General features: G+C 42.4%; 1 protein-coding gene across 3 annotated transcripts in view; it reads right to left on the reverse strand.

Moving 5' to 3' along the window:
- Window positions 1–2,497: 2,497 nt before the first annotated feature.
- Window positions 2,498–19,560, reverse strand: part of PIEZO2 (piezo type mechanosensitive ion channel component 2) — a 460,524-nt gene continuing 443,461 nt past the window's right edge. For all 3 annotated transcript variants that reach the window (XM_031658679.1, XM_031658680.1, XM_031658678.1), the window contains 9 exons: window positions 18,112–18,270; window positions 16,554–16,701; window positions 14,327–14,515; window positions 13,877–13,969; window positions 12,434–12,606; window positions 10,000–10,128; window positions 7,472–7,551; window positions 4,952–5,135; window positions 2,498–4,038 (listed from right to left, as the gene is read on the reverse strand). In XM_031658679.1, the coding sequence (XP_031514539.1) occupies window positions 3,786–4,038; window positions 4,952–5,135; window positions 7,472–7,551; window positions 10,000–10,128; window positions 12,434–12,606; window positions 13,877–13,969; window positions 14,327–14,515; window positions 16,554–16,701; window positions 18,112–18,270 (1,408 nt within the window). In that variant the 3' untranslated portion in view covers window positions 2,498–3,785. The remainder of the gene's footprint in view (window positions 4,039–4,951; window positions 5,136–7,471; window positions 7,552–9,999; window positions 10,129–12,433; window positions 12,607–13,876; window positions 13,970–14,326; window positions 14,516–16,553; window positions 16,702–18,111; window positions 18,271–19,560) is intronic.

Here is a 19,560-nt window from a genome sequence, read left to right on the forward strand (position 1 = left end):
CTTCTCAGTCACTCCCTATCGCCTCCCGCACAAACAAAAGAAATGCAGATGAGAACTAGGCCAGGACAAATCTAGACTCCAAAGAATGACAGGACACCTGCAGGAGAACTCCGTCACAGGTGGGAGAAGAGAGGAAGGAGGACGGTCTTGCCAGGCAGAGCTGGGGTCAGTTCACCCACACAAGAGATGGCCCCTGGACCCTGGAGGGGTTTTTTTCCCCATGCTCATTGGTGGGTGAGGGGCTGCGCAGGGCCGGGCCTGTGAACTCTCCAAAGTGACAGGTTGAAGCTCCCTCCCAGGACCAGGCCCCATGCCGCATCAGCCCTGAGAAGAAGCTGCTGGGGAGAGTCCGTGCGGTGCAGACGAGTTGCTACTGGGAAGAGAGGGCTCAGAGTGGGCGGGGGGACAGAGCGGAGGTCTCAGGAAGGAAGGGCACACTTGGGAACCAGTGAAAACCACAGTGGAGGGGCCTCCAGAGCTGTGAAGCTGGAAGAGCTTCCTACCCTAACGTCAAGGAAACAAATGTCCCCTGCAAAGGAGCAAGAGAAAAGGACTGTGCATCAATCCAACACCGAATGTGGCTGGTGAAAAAGAGTAAGGGGCGGGGTTGTGGCCTTTGAGACTGTCAAAGTTTGCCAGAAAGATATGCTCACCAATGGGTGGAAACCATAATCCAGTGTTTCAAAATGCAGTAACATAAATTCAGAAAAAATAGAAGACATGAAAGAACAATAAAAATCAGAATTAGAAAACTCAGAAATGAGTTAGCATTCAGGAAATTAGCGAAAAAGTAAAACATGGTTTCAGAAGGGATGACTCAGTCAGAAGGACAGTAAAGGAACAAATGCCACAGATATGGCAAGGCAAGGGGTCACCTTACTGACTGGGCTAATCGACCCAGGTCAGCAGAACGAGGAGGCTGTTGCCACCCAGCCAGGCGGGGAAGAAAATGTTGGTGCTCAGGGGATCACCCCTCTTTGGTGCTTGGTGCCTCATGTGAATGACAAAGAGGCAAAGCTGCAGCCAGGACCTGAAGAGAGCTTGAAACCAGGACCTTGGGCCCCTCAGCTTCAGGGTCTAGCTGACCCCACCAGGGCTGCTGGCCAAGGGAGAAGGGATCTCGTAACGGTGCCAGAAGGATGGGTGATGAGTCTCACTTTGGCCTTGAAACCAGCTGCAGGGGGGCCTGTACCTCCTTTCCCTTTGCTCTTCCCTTGCAAGAGAGGTAAGGCCTCACAAGCTTACTGTAGAAATCAGTGTCCAAGAGTAGACAGCGATGGGTAATGCAATCTCCTAGGATTCCCTCTGGACTCCCACATGCCCATGGCTGGCCCTGTCCCTCAAAGGCAAAAACCCCCAGCCTGCAAGGAGGTGCCTCATGAAAGGTTAAGTCCTTGCCCAGGGGATGGCTATGACAATGGCTTGCTGGAATGGGATCCAAACACCCCTGGCTTAGCTTGGGATAAAGGGAGGGCTACCCCAGCTCCAGGGCTCAGTTGCAACTGCAGCTTCTCTCTGCCTGGTCCTGCCTTCCTCCGTGACCTGTATAACCTGTGATCACTGCCCAAAAATGACCTCATATGACTGTGTCTCACAGTTTATCTCTAGAGAAGCCAATCTAAGGTAGCAGCAGGCTGCTTGGCTGGGGTGGGCGGCCTTTGAGCCTTAGCATGTTGTTGTGTAGAGCCTGATGATCCCTGATGGTGTCAGATAAAGGAGGCTTGAGGAGGGTGAGAGATCCCTTTGCCCAGGTCTCCCAGCCCCACAGTGGCTGGGCCAGGACCAGAAGCCAGGCTCTGGCATTCTCTGTGTGATTTCCAGTCCGCACACGCAGTTCTGGAAGGAAAGCCTTCTTTGGCCAGCACTCTTTCCTGCAATATGTTCCTCTCTTAACACATCTGGAGGCTTTTGCCTTACACCCTGGAAATTGTTTTCTTGAGGAATATTTCAATTCTGGTATCCTCTAATCTGTACGTTTTCTTCTCATGAGCATTTTCCTATGCCTCATCTTTTCTACATGAGCTACAATTTGCTTTCTGGAAATTCCTTGTTGACTTTTTTTTTTTTTTTTAAAAGAAAGAACTCACAACCAGATATGCACCATGATTCTTTCTGCTGTTGGGAAATTAGACCTTCGTGCAAGAGTTCCACTAAGTGGTTTGAGTTTATTGTTGCAGTGACGGAAGCAGTTTATCTCTGCAGGGGGAAGCGTGCTGGCTTTCACCGTGTAAGAATAAATATGCACTAATTAATTCTGTACAAGACACAACATCATTTGAAGTCTGCTACTTTTTTAAAGCTCCATATTCACTGTAATAGTTTCCTTTTTGGAAATTATTTATTAGTTGTTTTCTGTTTATATGAGGAAAACAAAACAAAACAAAACCAGCAAGAAGTGGATTCTTATTTCAGTTGATTAAAAAAACACTGTACACTGTATCAAAACAATCCGTTTTCTATTTCATGCAAAAAAGCAAAATAAGGAGTATTCTTAAAATGACTTTGCAGGATGTGCTTTATTTTAAGTCAGCCCTGAACCCAAACTACACAGGATCAATTTTTGACATATTCTAGTCCATTCAATGATTCTTCTCAGAAACTGTATCTTAATATGGAATGAAAACTACATTTCAATCATAAATTTTTCATGCTACATTGTTATTTAATGAAGAGGTTGTATTACCAATAATAATAATTTAAGAAAAGGCCATTTTTATTTCCCCAAGCTCAATATACATATTTCTTTCATAATTATGAACTTAAAAAACCCGTCTCAGATGTAAAAATGTGAATTGGAATATGTAAACTCTTTGATATACCTGAAAAACAGGAAGGAAAATGTCACATACTGGAAAAACCATTGCCTTAAATCATGGAAATGGGAAAAAGCACATTGAGGGACAGGGAAGGCAGAAGAGCGGTCCTGACCTCAGTTATTAAAGAGTTACAAAGTATTCCAGGTCCCACTGGGCTGGCCTTTTTACTCTTCTGCCTCACGTCGGTTTGTACAGGAGACCGCAGCCCTCCAGAATGGTTCCCCTCATTGAAGCCGGTCACTGCTGGACCACAACAAAGCAGGTGTCCACACCATTTGTTTTGCTGCTTTTTTTTTTTTTTTTTTTTTTTCCTGAGAAGTCACTGGTGTTTAATGGAAAGGTATCTTATTAGTCCTCGGTTAAGATAAGGCAGTAAGAGTATCACTAATGTTATGTTTTTGCTTAGAATGAGGCTGATCCTTCCACTGGCATCTTCATGGGCAATTAGTTCCCTCTCTTTTGCCCCTAGAAACACAGGTAGGAGCTGTCTGCTCCCTATTGCTGTTGCATATTCTGAGTGTGTTGAAGGCTCATCTAGTCTCATCACAGCAGCTTCCCCAGTGGGGATGGAGCGCTGTATATTGCATTGTAGCATCTCTCCAGGAAGGGCACGGGCCCACAGAGGAAAACACAGGCATCTTTCCTTCTGACTCCTCTTCTGTTTCTCTTAGGGACGGGGCCCATACATGATTCCTTCACATGGTCAATCAGAATGCAAGACACTGTTGACTAAAACATAAAGCAAGTAGCCCTGATTTCAGAGAAATGGAGTTACAAATAACATTTTCAACAGTGCCTTAACTTGCAAGATAGCTTTTACTGCAAAAGGATGTCAGCTCCTTTTGTCTACCTGTCAGAAGAGAAACAAATCATTTCCATTGAACTAGAAATGCTTAGCTCTTATGAGAATATTGTGCTTTTAAAAAAAATTCAAATGTTAACATTATTTGCAGTCTGTGTTCTAAGGTTTCAATTTGTTTTTTCTCTAGTCCATTTGATCATTGTCTCTGGTGAACGATACAGGAATATTAATTTGGCATAGAGATCTTCTTCTAGTTCCAGTTCTCCTGTCTCTCGAACTAAAAAAATATCTGTGCACAACTTCAAAATTCGATCCACATTTGGAAGCTCTTCAAACATGATGGAGTGAGAAATCCCACTGAAGAATTCTCGGACAAATTTCCCAATCACAAGCACAACGGAAGCATATAATCCCATAATACTGAAAAAAAACAGTAAGTAGAAATTGCATATAGCAGTTAAATATAGTTAATAAAGCATGTCTAAAAGAAAAAAATATTATTTTGTCTCAAATTCCATAGAAGAAATAAGCATATCAAATCTCACATTTTTTCCCTTTGGTTAAAAAGGTGACTTTTTATAATAGAATTATTATAAATAGAAAATAGAATTATGTATTACAGAACTGTTAGACTTGAAAAATAAAAGTCCTTTGCAATCTCACATTCTGGAAATAATCAATGCTAACCGTTTCATGTATGGATTTTAGGTGGTTTTACTGCATACATTAAATGCATAAATCATATATTTGGTAGAAATGTGATTATATGAGATTTTCTGTGGCAGGCTCCTTTCTTTTTAGCAATGCTGTCTCTCAGATACTGTCTCTCAGATTAATTTTTTATAAAATTCTGGGTGAAAATCATTTCTTATGAGGCTAACTTTGAGAAATATAATATTTTATATTTGTGTCTTGTGGGGATGTGCGTGTCCTAGGATTTAAGCATCAGAACATGATGCGATGGTTCAGAAGTTCAAAAGTGGGATGTCTGATAGATCAATCTGCTAAGGATTAGAAGGAAATCTAAGCAGAAAAGTGGCATTTCTATGCCAGTTTCTAAATGTAAACACTGGATTGCATTAAACTGTGCCATAACAGGAAGACGTGGAGTAAAGAAGCCATATGCCTGGGCTGTGTGAGTCACACTGGGCATTTTGATCTCTTTGGGACTCTGGTGCCTAATTTTTTGAAATGAAGGGCCAAGGACGTGTGCATTTTAATATTGCAGCTCTAAAATTAGTGAATTCTAAGAAGACAAAAGGTTTCCCACTCTCAACTTTATATGATACAGAAGTAGACTCTTGTAACTGTGAAGTGTTCAATGAGTCCTTACCCATAACCAGCCAGGAACCCCAGACTTGGGGGACTGACTTTGTCATTGAAGACCACCAGTTCCAGGGCCTGAGAGTTCGGATTGTATATTCTGTTTCCAGTCAGGTTGAGAACCCACCACTCACTGTTAAATTTAGTTGTATTGTCTCTGGACAAAATGATGGTTATATCCATGAAATTATTTTCTGGAAGGGTAGAAACACAAAATCAAGTCAGCATGAGAATTTTAGGATTTAATGCAAAAATGTTTTCAGATGGCAAAATCTGGTTACTAACTGTAGCCTACGGTTCCAGGATGAAAAGGATGCATGGACATGCTAAAAGTGGGAATGGACAAGGAAGAGTGGGTCTGGGTATCTCAGTGATTTTTCCTTTTCAGTGAGAGAGGTCAGCTGCTGTTGCTACATGGGCATGGCAGCAAAACCACAGGGCAAAAGTGGAGGATCCACCACCTGAGCAGCTGAGCTGGTAATCCCAAATGACTCTGTAGACACTTAAAAACCCACATCGCTGACTTGTGATTGAATCAACCAGTCCATTCATATTAGCAGCATCTGTTGAATGTCTCATGGGAGGAAGGCACTCAATTAAGTGCTAAAGGGCTCCAAAATTGCATATAACATTGTTCCTTATCTCCATGGGAAAAGACTATGTACATGAGCACAATTTATGAGCACATGACAGCCACCATAGGACCAGCATTGACAAGGTCTGTTGGCTTAGAGACACCACTTCTGGATAGTATGCTCCATGGGTGCCTCACAGAGCAGATAACTTCCGAGCTGAGATTTGCCAAGTGAGAACCTCAGTAGGTGAAGTTGGGTGAGGAGGGAAGCTCATTTCAGGCAGGGTGATGGGACACAGCTCAGCAAATCTCTGAGAACCATAATGTCGGGTCAATGATTACTTTTATTGGAGTTCAGGGTGAATGCAAACGAGTTGTAAAAGATACAGTAAAAAGCCTGTAGTGACATTGTATAGGTCTTTTTAAGAAGATTCCACTCCTGCCAACAATACTGGTGCTTCCCCTGAGAAACATGGTGGTGACTATAAACTAAACTCTGTGATGGTGGGAGCCACATCAGCATCATTTCATACTGAATTCCTAGATCATGGGTGTCCAATCTTTTGGCTTCCCTGGGCCACACTGGAAGAAGAAGAATTGCCTTGGGTCATGTAGGAAATATACTAACACTAAGGATAGCTTATGAGCTAAAAAAAAATCATACAAACAAATCTCATAATGTTTTAAGAAAGTTTACAGATTTGTGTTGGGCCATATTCAACACTGTCCTGGGTCACAGGCAGCCCATGGGATGCGGGTTGGACAAGCTTGTCCTAGATGGTAGGAATCCAAGAATGGTACTTGACAAAAAATGTCTATGGCATGGAAGGATGAATCAATGAAGAAGAGTAAGGCACAGTATGATCCTGCTAGAGCCAAAGTCCTTATCAAGGAAGAAGGCGAACCATGCAGAACACACAGGAACAGGAGGAATGTTGGTTCTGAAGTCGGGAGACAGCTGTAAGGAGGAAACACAGGAACCTGCAGCACAGAGTCACCTCGGGAAGAGCTTGTGGAGGGACAGAATTATTTCATGGGGAAAGACTGATTGTTGAGCAATCTGCATGCCCAGATGAAACATTTCTACAACTATTCCTGACTGAAAGGGAAATAGCAAATTTCTTAATGCGTCTTGCAAATACCTTGCAAGAGATACTTATTTACTGCTGAGGAAGAAACATGTGTGATATGGAGCCTGGCCTTTTGCCCATCCCCAGGGCCCTCCACTGGGCCTCTACTAGGCCAATCTCTGTGTGGCTTTCCAACTCTTCACTTATGTCTGCGTCTTTCTAGCTAAACACAGCAGCACGGAGCCCAGGCTCCAGTGCCTGGCCTATTGCCTACTGTGTAGTGAACGGCCCATGTTGGAGAATGAATGAATGTGTGCCAGATAACTGCACTGGTTTTCCACGTTGTCCAGATCTATACATCTGCTTCTGGTTCAAGTCATGGAATCAAGCAATTCTTGATAATTAATAGAATCCAGAAACATGAATTTATACCATCCAAGTTATATTGGGAAAATTAAATCACTAAAGTGCCTCTAGAGATACTTACTAATCCTTGGGCAGAATCAAGTGCATTTCATGCTATCTTTTTATTGTTCTTATTGTGAGGGGCAGACATATTTAACAATGCATGAGGCAGTTTCCTGTCAGTAATCTGGCTGCTAATAGAAACAAGTCTATAATCTGATGAATCAGTACTATAAGAAACTTGCTGTGAATTTAAGTCAATCAAGTTTCATATCAATGAAAAAGAGAAAATGAAGAATGTGGGTCCCAACTGAATGAGTGACTCCTTTGGGCTAGTGAAGGCAGGCAGAGGTTTTATACGTCTTGTCACACAGGAAGAGATAACTAAAAAGTAGTTTGATGAAGGCCCAAACACACACTGTTGAAATTGAATAAAACTAGGATTGAAAACAATTCTGAAACAAATTTTTCTCATTCTTACCAGATAAAAGTTGCTTTATAGGTTTTGAGTTAGAATCACTAGGTGCTTTCACATAATATGGATAAATCTTTTCTATGGTCCTGTACATTAAGAAAAAAAAAGATATAATTACATTTTAATTGTTTTACCCACTAAAATTGATTTTTTATTGTTATTGTTGACCTTGTATCACCAAATAATGGTGAAAATTTCATATATCTGTACAATGTGTAGACATCATAATTTATGGGTTCCTATTACAATCAAAACTCTCTGATGTGGAGCAAATTCACTGAGCTTTATCCGGATCTGCATGTAAGTCTGTACAACAAGCTTGGTGCTGGCTTACAAACAGCCACAGGCCTTTTCCAAATTCTGCAGCTTGTTTCTGAAGCTAAGGGGCACTCTTTCTTACTAGGATCCTCTAATTCTTATCCATACCATTGAGCACACTTCGTATTTTAATTTTTAGATTTTCAAACATATCTATAATCAGGCTGATATGGTTTGACTGTGTCCCCACCCAAATATCATCTTGAACTGTAGCTCCCATAATCCCCATGTGTCATGGCAGGGACTGGTGGGAGACAAGTGGATGATGGGGGCAGGTTTTCCTCCATCATCATGCTGTTCTCGTGATAGTGAATAAGTCTCATGAAATCTGATGGTTTTATAAAGGTCAGTTCCCCTGCACACGCTCCCTTGCCCACCGCCATGTAAGATGTGCCTTTGCTCCTCCTTTGCCTTCCGCTATGATTGTGTGGCCTCCCCAGCCATGTGGAACTGTGAGTCATTTCAACCTCTTTCCTTTGTAAATTACCCAATCTCAGGTAAGTCTTTATTAGCAGTATGAGAATGGACTAATACACAAGTAGACTACATGAACTGATCTAGGGGGGAGTGAGAAGTGAAGAGAGATGGTGGCCTGGACCTCGAGTGACCTCTGCCTCCCACAAGCCCAGTGCCTTGAATACATTCTTGAGTAGACACGCCTTCTCATCTGGGAAGTGATGGGAAAGGATCTGACAATCTCCAAGGGCCCTTCAACTTTAGTGAGTTGCAAAACATATCTCAGTCTGGGAATACTTCTAAGGCCTGCACCCTGGTGATCTGTATATTCCATGCATTACAATGGGGCCAGGGCAGTCTGAAAGACAAAACTGGGGGCATCACTGGCGGATGCCTGAACTATTATGTTTAGCAGTTTTAGATCCGTATCATTTTTTGTTTGCTAGTTCATATATTAGAATCTAAACTATCAGCTTGCATCTGTTGGAAGCGGAGTACTTAAGTGGCAGGATAATATTTTGAGATATATAATTTTTTTTTCCCCAAATTTCCTTTTACCCTTTGTACTCCTTAACCCTGTATGCTCTACCCCCATTCAGAGACCCAGGGGCAGGAATAATAGTAGAAAAGGGTCTCACAGGGTCTCTGCCTGGCTTTTGGTGATTATGGTCAGATAAGAGCAAGGTTTGTCATCCAGAGATGAGATCAATACTTTTTGGGCCAGGTGGACAGAGAGTGGGAGGAGAATGTGCTTGACACTGGTGGCTCCCCAAGAAGGAACCTTGAGCCCACCTCCTTCCACTGAGGGTGAACGAGTGAAGTGGGTGCCCACGATCAGGTGGCAGACACGAATGACAAGAGGCTTGGGTCATTTTAGTGCAGTCCCATGTCGCATTCCTGAATAGGGCCCTTAGAGGCACCAAGAGCCCAGTACCCCCAGGGGCGAATGAGGTACCACTGGGCACATATTATATTGGGTCAGGTGAACCCAGGTGGACCTGCCGGAGCTCCCACACCTCCAAATTGCATGAGAATCAGCATGATGATTTCTAGTGTGCCTCAGAATGGGTCCCAATAGCTGAGGGAGACAGCTACTCTGCGGACTAAAGACAGAACTGGAAGAATAATGTCTCTCTCAATGGAAGCCCAGCAGGCCAGCACTTTCCATGCACTGATGAGCTTCCTGGAGCCTGGCACTATACAAACCCTCATTCATTCGTTTTTTATTATTTATTTGTTTATTTATTTTTCAGATGGAGTCTCGCTCTGTTGCCCAGGCTGGAGTGCAGTGGCTCGATCTTGGCTCACTGCAACTTCTGCCTCAAGGGTTCAAGCGATTCTCATGCCTCAGCCTCCCGAGTAGTTGGGATCATAGGTGTGCACCACCACACTTAGCTAATCTTTGTATGTTCAGTAGAGACAGGGTTTCACCATGTTGGTCAGGCTGGTCTTGAACTCCCGACCTCAGGGCATCCACCTGTCTCAGCCTCCCAAAATGCTGGGATTATAGGCATAAGCCACCGTGCTTGGCCCAAACCCTCATTCAGAACATAGACATAACCCTGGGGACAGTGGACAGAAAACTCCAAAGCTGAGATTAAGTTTCTTTAATCTTGCAAAATGGGGCCTCCAAATAGAAATTAACTTTGTGTTACCAAAGAATGAAGTTGCATTCCTCATACACATGAATCTGTAGATGGACATTTTGGATCAGCTGCATATACCTAACAAAGCTCTATTAGTAAGAAAAATAAACTTACACTGGTGTTTTTGAACTTTCTGTGCTGTTGCCCGCTATCATTTTAGCGATATTCTTTCGAGTAATATTTTTAAGAGGAAAAGAAAGCTTATCTGTTGCTATTTCCGATTTTGCACCCAGACTTAAGTTTCTGCAAAGAAAAAAAAAGCTTAATGTCAATGATTATTAAGAAGTCTGGAAAAGAGATTTACAACATATTTAACTCTTAAATTGATTAATGTCACCATGCTTTCATTGGGTGCACAATTGTCAATCCCGACCCTTTCAGCCCACTTCACCTCAATGCTCAGCTTCTTAGACAATTGAGTTAATAGAGCCCAAGGAGGCCACGAACACTTTTAAAACAGAGTCGAAGGTGAGAAAGAGGAGGAATCTGCTGATCAAAAGAGAACCCATCTTGATGTTTTAATATGAGTTTATAAAATATTCTTTTATCAACCCAATGATGTTAGTCTCCATGATGATAAACAGACTCCATGTGTTAAAAAGAATATTCAGTCAGAAATTGAATTTTAATTGTTTTGTTGGTTTCTATTTTTTTGGTAGCTCTTTAAAGAAAAGGCTAGAAAGTAAATTTTTGGTAATTTATACAGAGTTGGACATGAATTTGGGACACTGAAAAGGAGAAAATGGGATTGACAGAGTTCTTTACATTCTGAACAGCCCCACTTTGAATTTTTAAAAACTATTTCCTTGTAAATTTTAGATGCTAGAAGGCATTGTTCTGTAACTGTCATGCTTCTTTCTTAATTCTAACAAGTCGGTCTCATGGACCCAAATGAACCTACTATTTGCCTGCCCAAATAAGCTTGCGTAGGGTTCTAAATCTCAAAACCGTGATGAAAGAACTAAGTTAATCAACTGGTGTATTATGTTGAGGTTCCCAAAACTGCATCACTAAACTATTGGGCTTTGGATGCAGTATTTGGATGTGAGAACTTCTGCTGAGATATGCGCTTTCTACCAACACAAGGAAAAACAAAGCAGGGCCACGTGCGGGCCACGGGCTCGGGCTGGGCAGAGAGAACTCTCAGGAAGTCTCTCCCTTCGGAGACAGCCGAGCTGCCCTCTCATCTCACACTTGGGAAGCGGGTCAGGCAGGGCTTCCCCAGTATCGGTGGAATGCAAGTGACCATCTGGGCCTCCAGAGGCTGCAATTTCTTTTTCTTTCTTTCTTTTCTTTTCTTTTTTTTTTGAGACGAAATCTTGCTCTGTCACTCAGGCTGGAGTGCAGTGGCATGATCTCAGCTCACTGCAACCTCTGCCTCCCTGGTTCCAGCAATTCTCCTGCCTCAGCCTCCTGAGTAGCTGGGATTACAGGTGTGTGCTACTACCTTCTGGCTAATTTTTGTATTTTTAGTAAAGACGGAGTTTCGCCATGTTGGCCAGGCTGATCTCAAACTCCTGGCCTCAAGTGATCTGCCCACCTCGGTCTCCCAAAGTGACAGGATTACAGGTGTTAGCCACCGCAATCGGCCTGAAATTTCTTTATCATTAAGACCAAACTTCAGCCTTTCGTGGAAGTTGTAAAATTCACCCAGACTGTTTCATTTTGTAAATCATCACCTTGCCTCTCTTCTCTCTACCTCTCTTTCTTGCTCACAGAACTCACTGCCAGCCTCTCTTTAAAAACTAAAGTTATTATCTAGAATAATCCAACATTAAAATATGAAATTTATTTGGATTTCAGTTTAAAAGGACCAGGATATTGATTTTTTGGAGATTTATAGTTACATTCAAATTTTTTTTTGCATTGAAAAAAATTTTAGATTTTCTGAAAACCACATATTAATTTAAATCGACTTTCAAATCACTTGATGCTCTGCCTTCATTTCTTAGTGTTTATATGAAAGCACGTGGTCAGTTCTCTCTGCATTAGAGCTAGGCTTTCTGTCTCCAGTGGGCATCGTTCACTTCCTTTTCCACGGAAGATTATGGACAGTGAAATGTAAGATGCATGAGGAAAATCTAAGTGGAGAGGCTCCCTGTGGTAGATTTATAATAGTGATGTAAGTGATGCACAAGGGAGGTGTTCAGAGTAATACTCTTTTGCATTATAGTAAGAAACATTTGAAATTTAAGTGTTGTTTCACCAATTGTACATTAAGGTAATAAAATACAATGGATTTTTAAATGCAAAAATAAACAACAACAACAACAAACCCCAAAACCAAAAAACTAAAGTTAGCTAAAAACAACAAAAAAGGAAAACTAAGAAGTTCTTAGTCTGGTTAGTGATTCCTAGGCAAGTCATTATTTAATAAACAAAAATGTTAGCTTTGGCATTGAAGGTAAGTTCCCAAGGCTGTAATGACAAAGTAAGATCCACATTAATCTAAAGTTTCCATTCTTCCATCCCACCACACCCTCCATCCCCCAACTCCATGTTTAGACTGGGGGAAGGGATAAATTATGCATGGAAATACAGTAACTACCTCTGAATACTCCATGAAAAAACAACAGAGAAGCTACTATTGGGGTCCAGGAGTTCGTGTATCATTTTCTGCTTACTGGGTGGGCTGATGGTCCACAAAGAATTTGAGTTTCCTTCCAGTTCTGCTACTGTTATGTCTTCTTTTTCATAATTTTCCAGAAATTGCATAGCACCCTGTATGTGCACAAATGCACATGCATAAATAGATTATATGCATCATGCTGTATAAAGAAAGCAGTTACTCTTCCTTTTAACCGGCAGTATGGAAAAGGTTTCTCCCTTTGAAGGGAATATTTTTATAATGGATGGTCTTGAGTGTTCCATCGCACTAATTTGGCTTCCTTACCCACAGGTATGGGCAGTTTCCAGTTACATTACCCAATCCCGGCGGTTGCTACCATCAATACAGCTGTGGAATCATTCCAGTTAAATGATAAAGGAAAAACAGATAATTTAGTGTCATTTTTCCTTTCCACTAAAAAGGAAATTTATCACCTATCGGGGAATGTCCCTCTCACGAGAGAGACCAAACTTAATCTGCTCAGGACATCCCAACCCTCTCTGAAGAACTGCTCATTGTTCCAGATTAGTGTTGACCGTGTGCATTATAGGTGACAATTTACAGAAGAGAGAAGCATCTCCTTCCTATTCACTCTCTTCAATAAAGAAAACTATTTGTAAGACAAATTTTAATGATGAGGATTATGTTATATTATTAAAAGTGTGGAATATAGACAAGAGAATAACATCAGCCATCATCCTGCTACCAGAACATCATCATTGTTTTAAGTTTTAGGGGACGTATTTCTTATTTTTTGTAATTTAAAAAATAATAGCCTTTTTAAAATTTATGTTTTAGCTTGAAAAATTGTCATGTCATTTATAGTCTCTGTAATGAATTTTTTAATTACAAAATAAGTTGCTTAGAAAATCTTTGGACAACATGGCACGTAAATAAAATGGAAAGTAGAAGCTCTTTCTCCCATTATGACCACTCTAGGGTATGCAGTGCTAATCAAATTCATTTCATATATCTGCCTTAATTTCCTCAACCAGCTCCTGTTTGCTGAGCCGCAAATTGCCTCCAGTTCTGCTAATACAGAGAATGCACTCATAAGCCAGTGCCTAGATAGAGCTTTCTCATATTCTGAATTACTTCTTAGGACAGATTCCCAGAGTAGGCCTACTAGTCAAGAGATGAATATATACCACAGTTTAAAAAGTTGAACAATTTTTAAAATAGATCAATATTTAAATGTTTATTACCACTCATGACATAGACATAACTTCTTAGATTATCAAAGTGAATATGCTGTATGTAACTGATCAACCCTGAAAAGTCCTTCTTCCCACCACCTCAGGCATGGAAAAGCATTAAATGACAACGAGTGAGCTCCCCTAGATGAGAGGTCTTCATAGAAATCTACTATAGGGATTTACTTACGGTGTCCCTAGAAAAAGCTTGTATAAATTTATTAAAGTTCTGCTGGTCCATAACTTTTAACTGGCTTTGTTGGGCACTCATTGTGAAAATAGGCTGGAAAACAAAGAGAACAGTGTTGTCAATATTCCCCAGCTCTTCTCTCCATCCTGAGTCAAAAGAAAAACATTTATGTATGATATTAGCCCATTTATGTAGGATATGTTTATCCTATGACAAATGGCATCCGAGATCTCTTTTTGGAGGGATTATTCCCGTGCTCAAGACCAGAGGGGAACTAGTCTCTCAACGTCTTCGGCACCTCATTTCATACATCACGTGTTTGCTGAGCAGTCAGAATACAGATAGGACAGCGGGGTTGGCAGCTCATAACTAAATACCCTACAGGCATCTATCATAAAGGAGTGTGGCTTGGGGCAAGGCTCTGGTAGGCGGGGTGTGCACAGAGATCACCTGATACCCTCCCAGGGTAATTGTGACGGAGACGTCCAGGGGCTGGTTGATGACCCCAGCCACAGATTTGATCAAAGACATGAAGAGAAGAGGAAACCAGACGATGCAGATGAGCAGGACGATGATCATTCCTCCCATGCCATACTTCACCACTTTCTTCTTCTTCTGGCCCCGCGGCTGAGGGTATCTCTGCAACAGAGAGTTCAGACAAGGCTCAGGCTCGGGTGCTTTCCCGCAGGCAGCGGGATTAGGGAATGGCGAGTGCTCTTACTGCGGTGCTGGGAACATGGATTTGGCCCTGAATCTTCTGTTTGCTCTGAAATGGGGATAGCAACCTTGTCCCAATCTCGAAACGAAGTTAGGTAGTGATGTGAAACTGTCCTGAGGTCGCTCCAGCACCCCCTGGTGGTTCCACAGGGGCCAACAGGACTTGAGCGGCCTTCTCCCTTCAAGACTGTGGGTGGGTGTTGCTGGTGATGAACTTATGGACCAAGGGATCAAGTATCCGGCCGAATGAACCTTCTGGTTTTAAGGGATTATGCGAGAGAAAGATACTTTACTTTCAATTCCTGAATATTTAAAATCTGTGCCTTTCAATTGACCCTTCCCTGCCCTTGGAGGGTGGAAAACCATGATTTTTAATTTAATTAATGATACGTGTTCTTAAAGACAATGTTGTTCGAGTCCTAAAGTAAGATTTGTATGGGACAGGCGCAGTGGCTCATGCCTGTAATCCCAGCACTTTGGGAGGCTGAGGCGGGCGGGTCACGAGGTCAGGAGATGGAGACCATCCTGGCTAACATGGTGAAACCCCGTCTCTACTAAAAACACAAAAAACTAGCTGGGAGTGGTGGCAGGTGCCTATAGTCCCAGCTACTCAGGAGGCTGAGACAGGAGAATGGTGTGAATCCGGGAGGCGGAGCTTGCAGTGAGCTGAGATGGCGCCACTGCACTTCAGCCTGGGTGACAAAGCAAGACTCTGTCTCAAAAAAAAAAAAAAAAAAAAAAGATTTGTATGATGAGAAAAGACCCCTCTGGGCGCTGGCTTCAGGGAATGGGGAGGGGCAGGTGCGTGCTGCAGGGTCTCACTCTCCTACAGGAGCCCGTGCACCGGTAAGGCTGGGGGTGCTTCTGTTTGCTTTAATAGAGATTCATGAAGGACCCACTAAGCCCCCTGCTTAGAGACTATGGACAAGGGGAAGTTGGAGCTGTGCTGTCTGGCATTGAAGCTGTTCCTGTTCTACATGTGTGTTCTTACTTCAGTGTTGCTGCTCCATGACCTCTGTCCTTTCAGCGTTACCCCTCAGGCCAAGGTACATGCAGAACATGGGGTCAACCCCACTCCCCGACGTGGCAGTGTGATTTATCTTCAGGAGGGTTCCATTCGTTTCAGCAGATTAAGATAAGGAAAAATAATCTACCATTTACCCATAGGCACTAGCCGCACATTACAAACCAGGAGAGAGGCCTGGGAGTCAGTACAGGACATGACTACAGTGGCTTTTACAACCCATAAACACAGAGACCACAGTACAACAGTCCCCATCACTGTAACGCTGAAATTCCCAGGGAAAGCTGCAGAACACACCAGGAATGACACAGAGGAGCCTTTTTCGAGGAGGGTATTTTGAGATGAGAGAGAAAGACATTTCATGCCACCCCAGCTAATGTTTGTTGGGTATTTCTATTGCTCTTATGCAACTGACTCTTCTTTCATATATTAAACTTTTGAGAAGTGCAATAAATAATAGTAATCTAGACATATTTAAACCTTAATATTCAACCTAGTAGAATAAGCAGATATTTGCACTTCAATTTTCTTTGCACAAAGAGGTTAAATTGTCCATCCCTCTTCAAAAAGTGAGTCAGAAGTAAGCATGAGTCCAAGCCACCACCAGCCCCACTTTTCTCTACAACATCACATTCTTTTCTGCTCCCAAAGGAGCCATTTAAGAGTTTTTGGGATATATCAAGCAATATACCATGTTTAACAAATAACTACAATACGATGTCTCCAAAAGAAGAAACATCTGGATGCTATTGATGACTATGGCGGCAGTAAGTCTAAAATTCCCAACTCTAGTTGGTTGGAAATCACTGGGACGTTTATAGGTTGAGATAGTTTTGCCTCATGCCTTCATTGTGAGCAGAAGCTCACATTCATCTTAAAACCAGCCTGTATCTAAGAGAAGTAGACAGGAATAAGGCACACCTCCTGGTTTCTTACCTTCTCCGACTCCCGCCAACACTTCAGGATGAATATGTGGGCATAGATGTCCTCCACACAGATCCAGCTGGACAGGCTCAAGGTCGTGTCTGTCCACACCCAGTCCATCACTGCCCTCAGCTCAGTCAAAAAGGGCACGAGGCGAAAGCTAGCAGGAAACACATCTCATCAGAGAGACATTTGTAGGTGGCCCCCACCACCCTGCTCACCCGGGAGCTCAAGCAGTTCCTTACTGCTTTAACCTCATAACTCAGAAAAAGTTCTCCTGGTGACCCTTTCAGTAAAACCCAACTTGGAACACAACTGCTTTTCATTATAAGTGGAATCTATGGATTTGCATTTTTTCATTCTTTTCCCTTTCTCTGATTATCATAACCAACTGGGATCTCACTTTTAAATATGTGTGAAGGTGACTCAGCTTCTTTCCTATTTATTTGTTCATGTTACGAGACTCTTGGCCATGGGGTGCTGAGTGACTGTGGCTCTGCTGCTGGATGAGTGAAGCAGGGGTGGTGCACCTGGTAGGTTAAAGATGAGGGCAAACGGATGAAGGCAGAGGGAGGAGGAGAGGTTGTGGGGAGCCAGGGTGTGAGGCCCCTCAGCCGCAGGACTTGCTGGAGTACCAAGTTGATGGTCTTGGCTCAGCCTCTGTGGTTCAGTTGTGTTCAGAAGGGATTGGCCTGGGCTCCTCCAGGCTCTGAAGAATTTTCCTTGTCTCTTGACTGATGCAGAACATCTCCCAGCCTGGAGAACCTGGGTTCTCCCAGGGCCCTCACAGCAGTGTGGATTGCCCCTCAGCAATTCTCCCCTAGGCTGCCTCAGCCCTGTCACGTGAATATAAACCCAATCCCCGGAAGAGACATCAGGCCCAGTCACAGGCTAGCACTGTATGAAACACGACCCTTCGGCACTTCACAGCAGCTGAGGGCACTCAACACCTCTTCTGTCTGGGGCTGAGGAGAAGCCAGCAGTGCCACGGACTGCCTCACTTTTTACGCTGTGGTTTAGTTTGCGAGAGAACAGAGGGGAGATGCTACCGCTGAACTTGTCACATAAAACAGCACATGTGCTTTGAGTAGTTAACTTACTACATGAGCACACAGGTCATGGCATTCAGGTTGGTGTTTGCCAGAAAGAATGCCCCTCTTCAATGGAGGAACTTACTGCATACAAAAAATTCTAAGGATAATTTGAAATTCCCAAGGTATTTGGAATAGTCCAGGCTCCAAATATTGTGTTCTGTTGTGCCCAGAAGCATATAAATACTTACAGATCATGTATCCCTAGTTTTCATTCTCAAATATTACCACAGTAATTGTGCAGGATCCTAACCCATGTGGATGAATGTAGAACAGCACCCGGACAGGCTTGTGGCAATTAAACATAGAAAGGTGTTTCAAGAGGCATCCATGTTCCTTTGCCAGCATTGTAAGAGTTCCACAATGATTCCCACTGCTGAATTCGTCCTCTCCCCCTTCCCTCTCAGGTGGGAAACAAAATGACTTTCCACGGCTATTCTTCCCCCATCAGTGACTGTGACAATGCAGAGCGTCCCTACCCTTGGAATAAGAAGAGGTTGACGTAATTGTAGCTCTTGGTGAGGAAGTTCCCCAGGACTCGCGTTGGGTAGCCGCAGCGGATCTGGTAAGCAGACAACCCGAAGTAAACGCACTTCACGAAGTACCAAAGCTGGGCAACCAGGTTCTGGCTGAATTTCCTAAAATGTAAAAGTACAGAAAGTGAAGAAATGAAATACTCGTCTGAAACAAAAGGATGGCAGTGTTGAATTCAAACAACAACAACAGGCCAACAGAATTTCCCCTTCATCGCTCAAACTCAATTCTAATAAACTGTCTACACATAGTGGATGACTTCAAAGGCAAAAGGTGGGATTAAAAAATTCGATAATTAAAGCGATTTCCTGTGAATGGTGCCTTCAATCTGTCTTATACCATTGTTTAGGCCATAATTAAAATAAATTATTAAGCGAATTTACCGATAAAAATTTTCTCACTATGTAGATGACACAGTTACTGTAGTTCAAATTAGGCTCCTGAAAGAAAAAATCTATATACATTATATATGAGATATATTAAAAAAATATAAACACACACACACACACACATATATAGAGAGAGAGAGAAAGAGAGAGAGAGAGAGGATCCATAATTTGGAGTATGTAGGAGAAAGAATTCTGATAGGTGGACTCTCAATTTCTTTTTATTACACATTATAAAAATAGGTAATTGATTAAAAACTCTGGAAACCCCTGGATTTGGTTCCAGTTCTGTCTGTATGTTATGGGGTATGTTTTCCAAGCCATCATTTCTCAAGACATCAGTGTCTTCATTTGACAATTCTTCCTAGTTCTGCAAATCTATAACTCCATGACCTAACCTTTATTTATTTTTAAAGATTTCATCAACGATACAGATGGTAGTCTTTTCTCCAGGTGAATAGTGAAGAGACATAGTATTGAATAGTTCAAGACTGCTAGCACAAGCTTGAAAAAAAAATAGTAGAATTAAATTTCACACTAGAAAAAAAATTTGGAATATAATTTCAAAGAATGATGAGCTATGGGACCACTTTAAACTTTGGATAAATGTAGCATTCTCCAAATGTCTTAAACATAGTCAGTACAAATTTTAAAAAGGAAATAAAAAGAAAACTTTTGACTTGGTGAGCGTTTGGTATAATCTTCTCTGTCCTTAAAATTAAGATCTATACTTGAAGGTTTTGATACAAGCAGCGTATTTCTCTCTGTGCCATATTTTGGATTTGTCTTCTCCCTCCTTCCCTCCCTCCCTCCCTTCCTTCCTTTCCTTTCCTTTTCTCTCTCTCTCTTGCCCACACCCCCACGGAGATACTTAATGGTTCCAGCACCATTTGCATTTGTTGAAAAGACTGTTCTGTCTTCACTGGATGGCCTTTGCACCTTCCCTACATCAGCTGAATTGGGACTGTGGGTCCACTACTTCTGGACTCTGTTCTGTTCCACTGTTCT

Source organism: Papio anubis, chromosome 19, assembly GCF_008728515.1.
Source record: "Papio anubis isolate 15944 chromosome 19, Panubis1.0, whole genome shotgun sequence".
Lineage (NCBI taxonomy): Eukaryota > Metazoa > Chordata > Mammalia > Primates > Cercopithecidae > Papio > Papio anubis.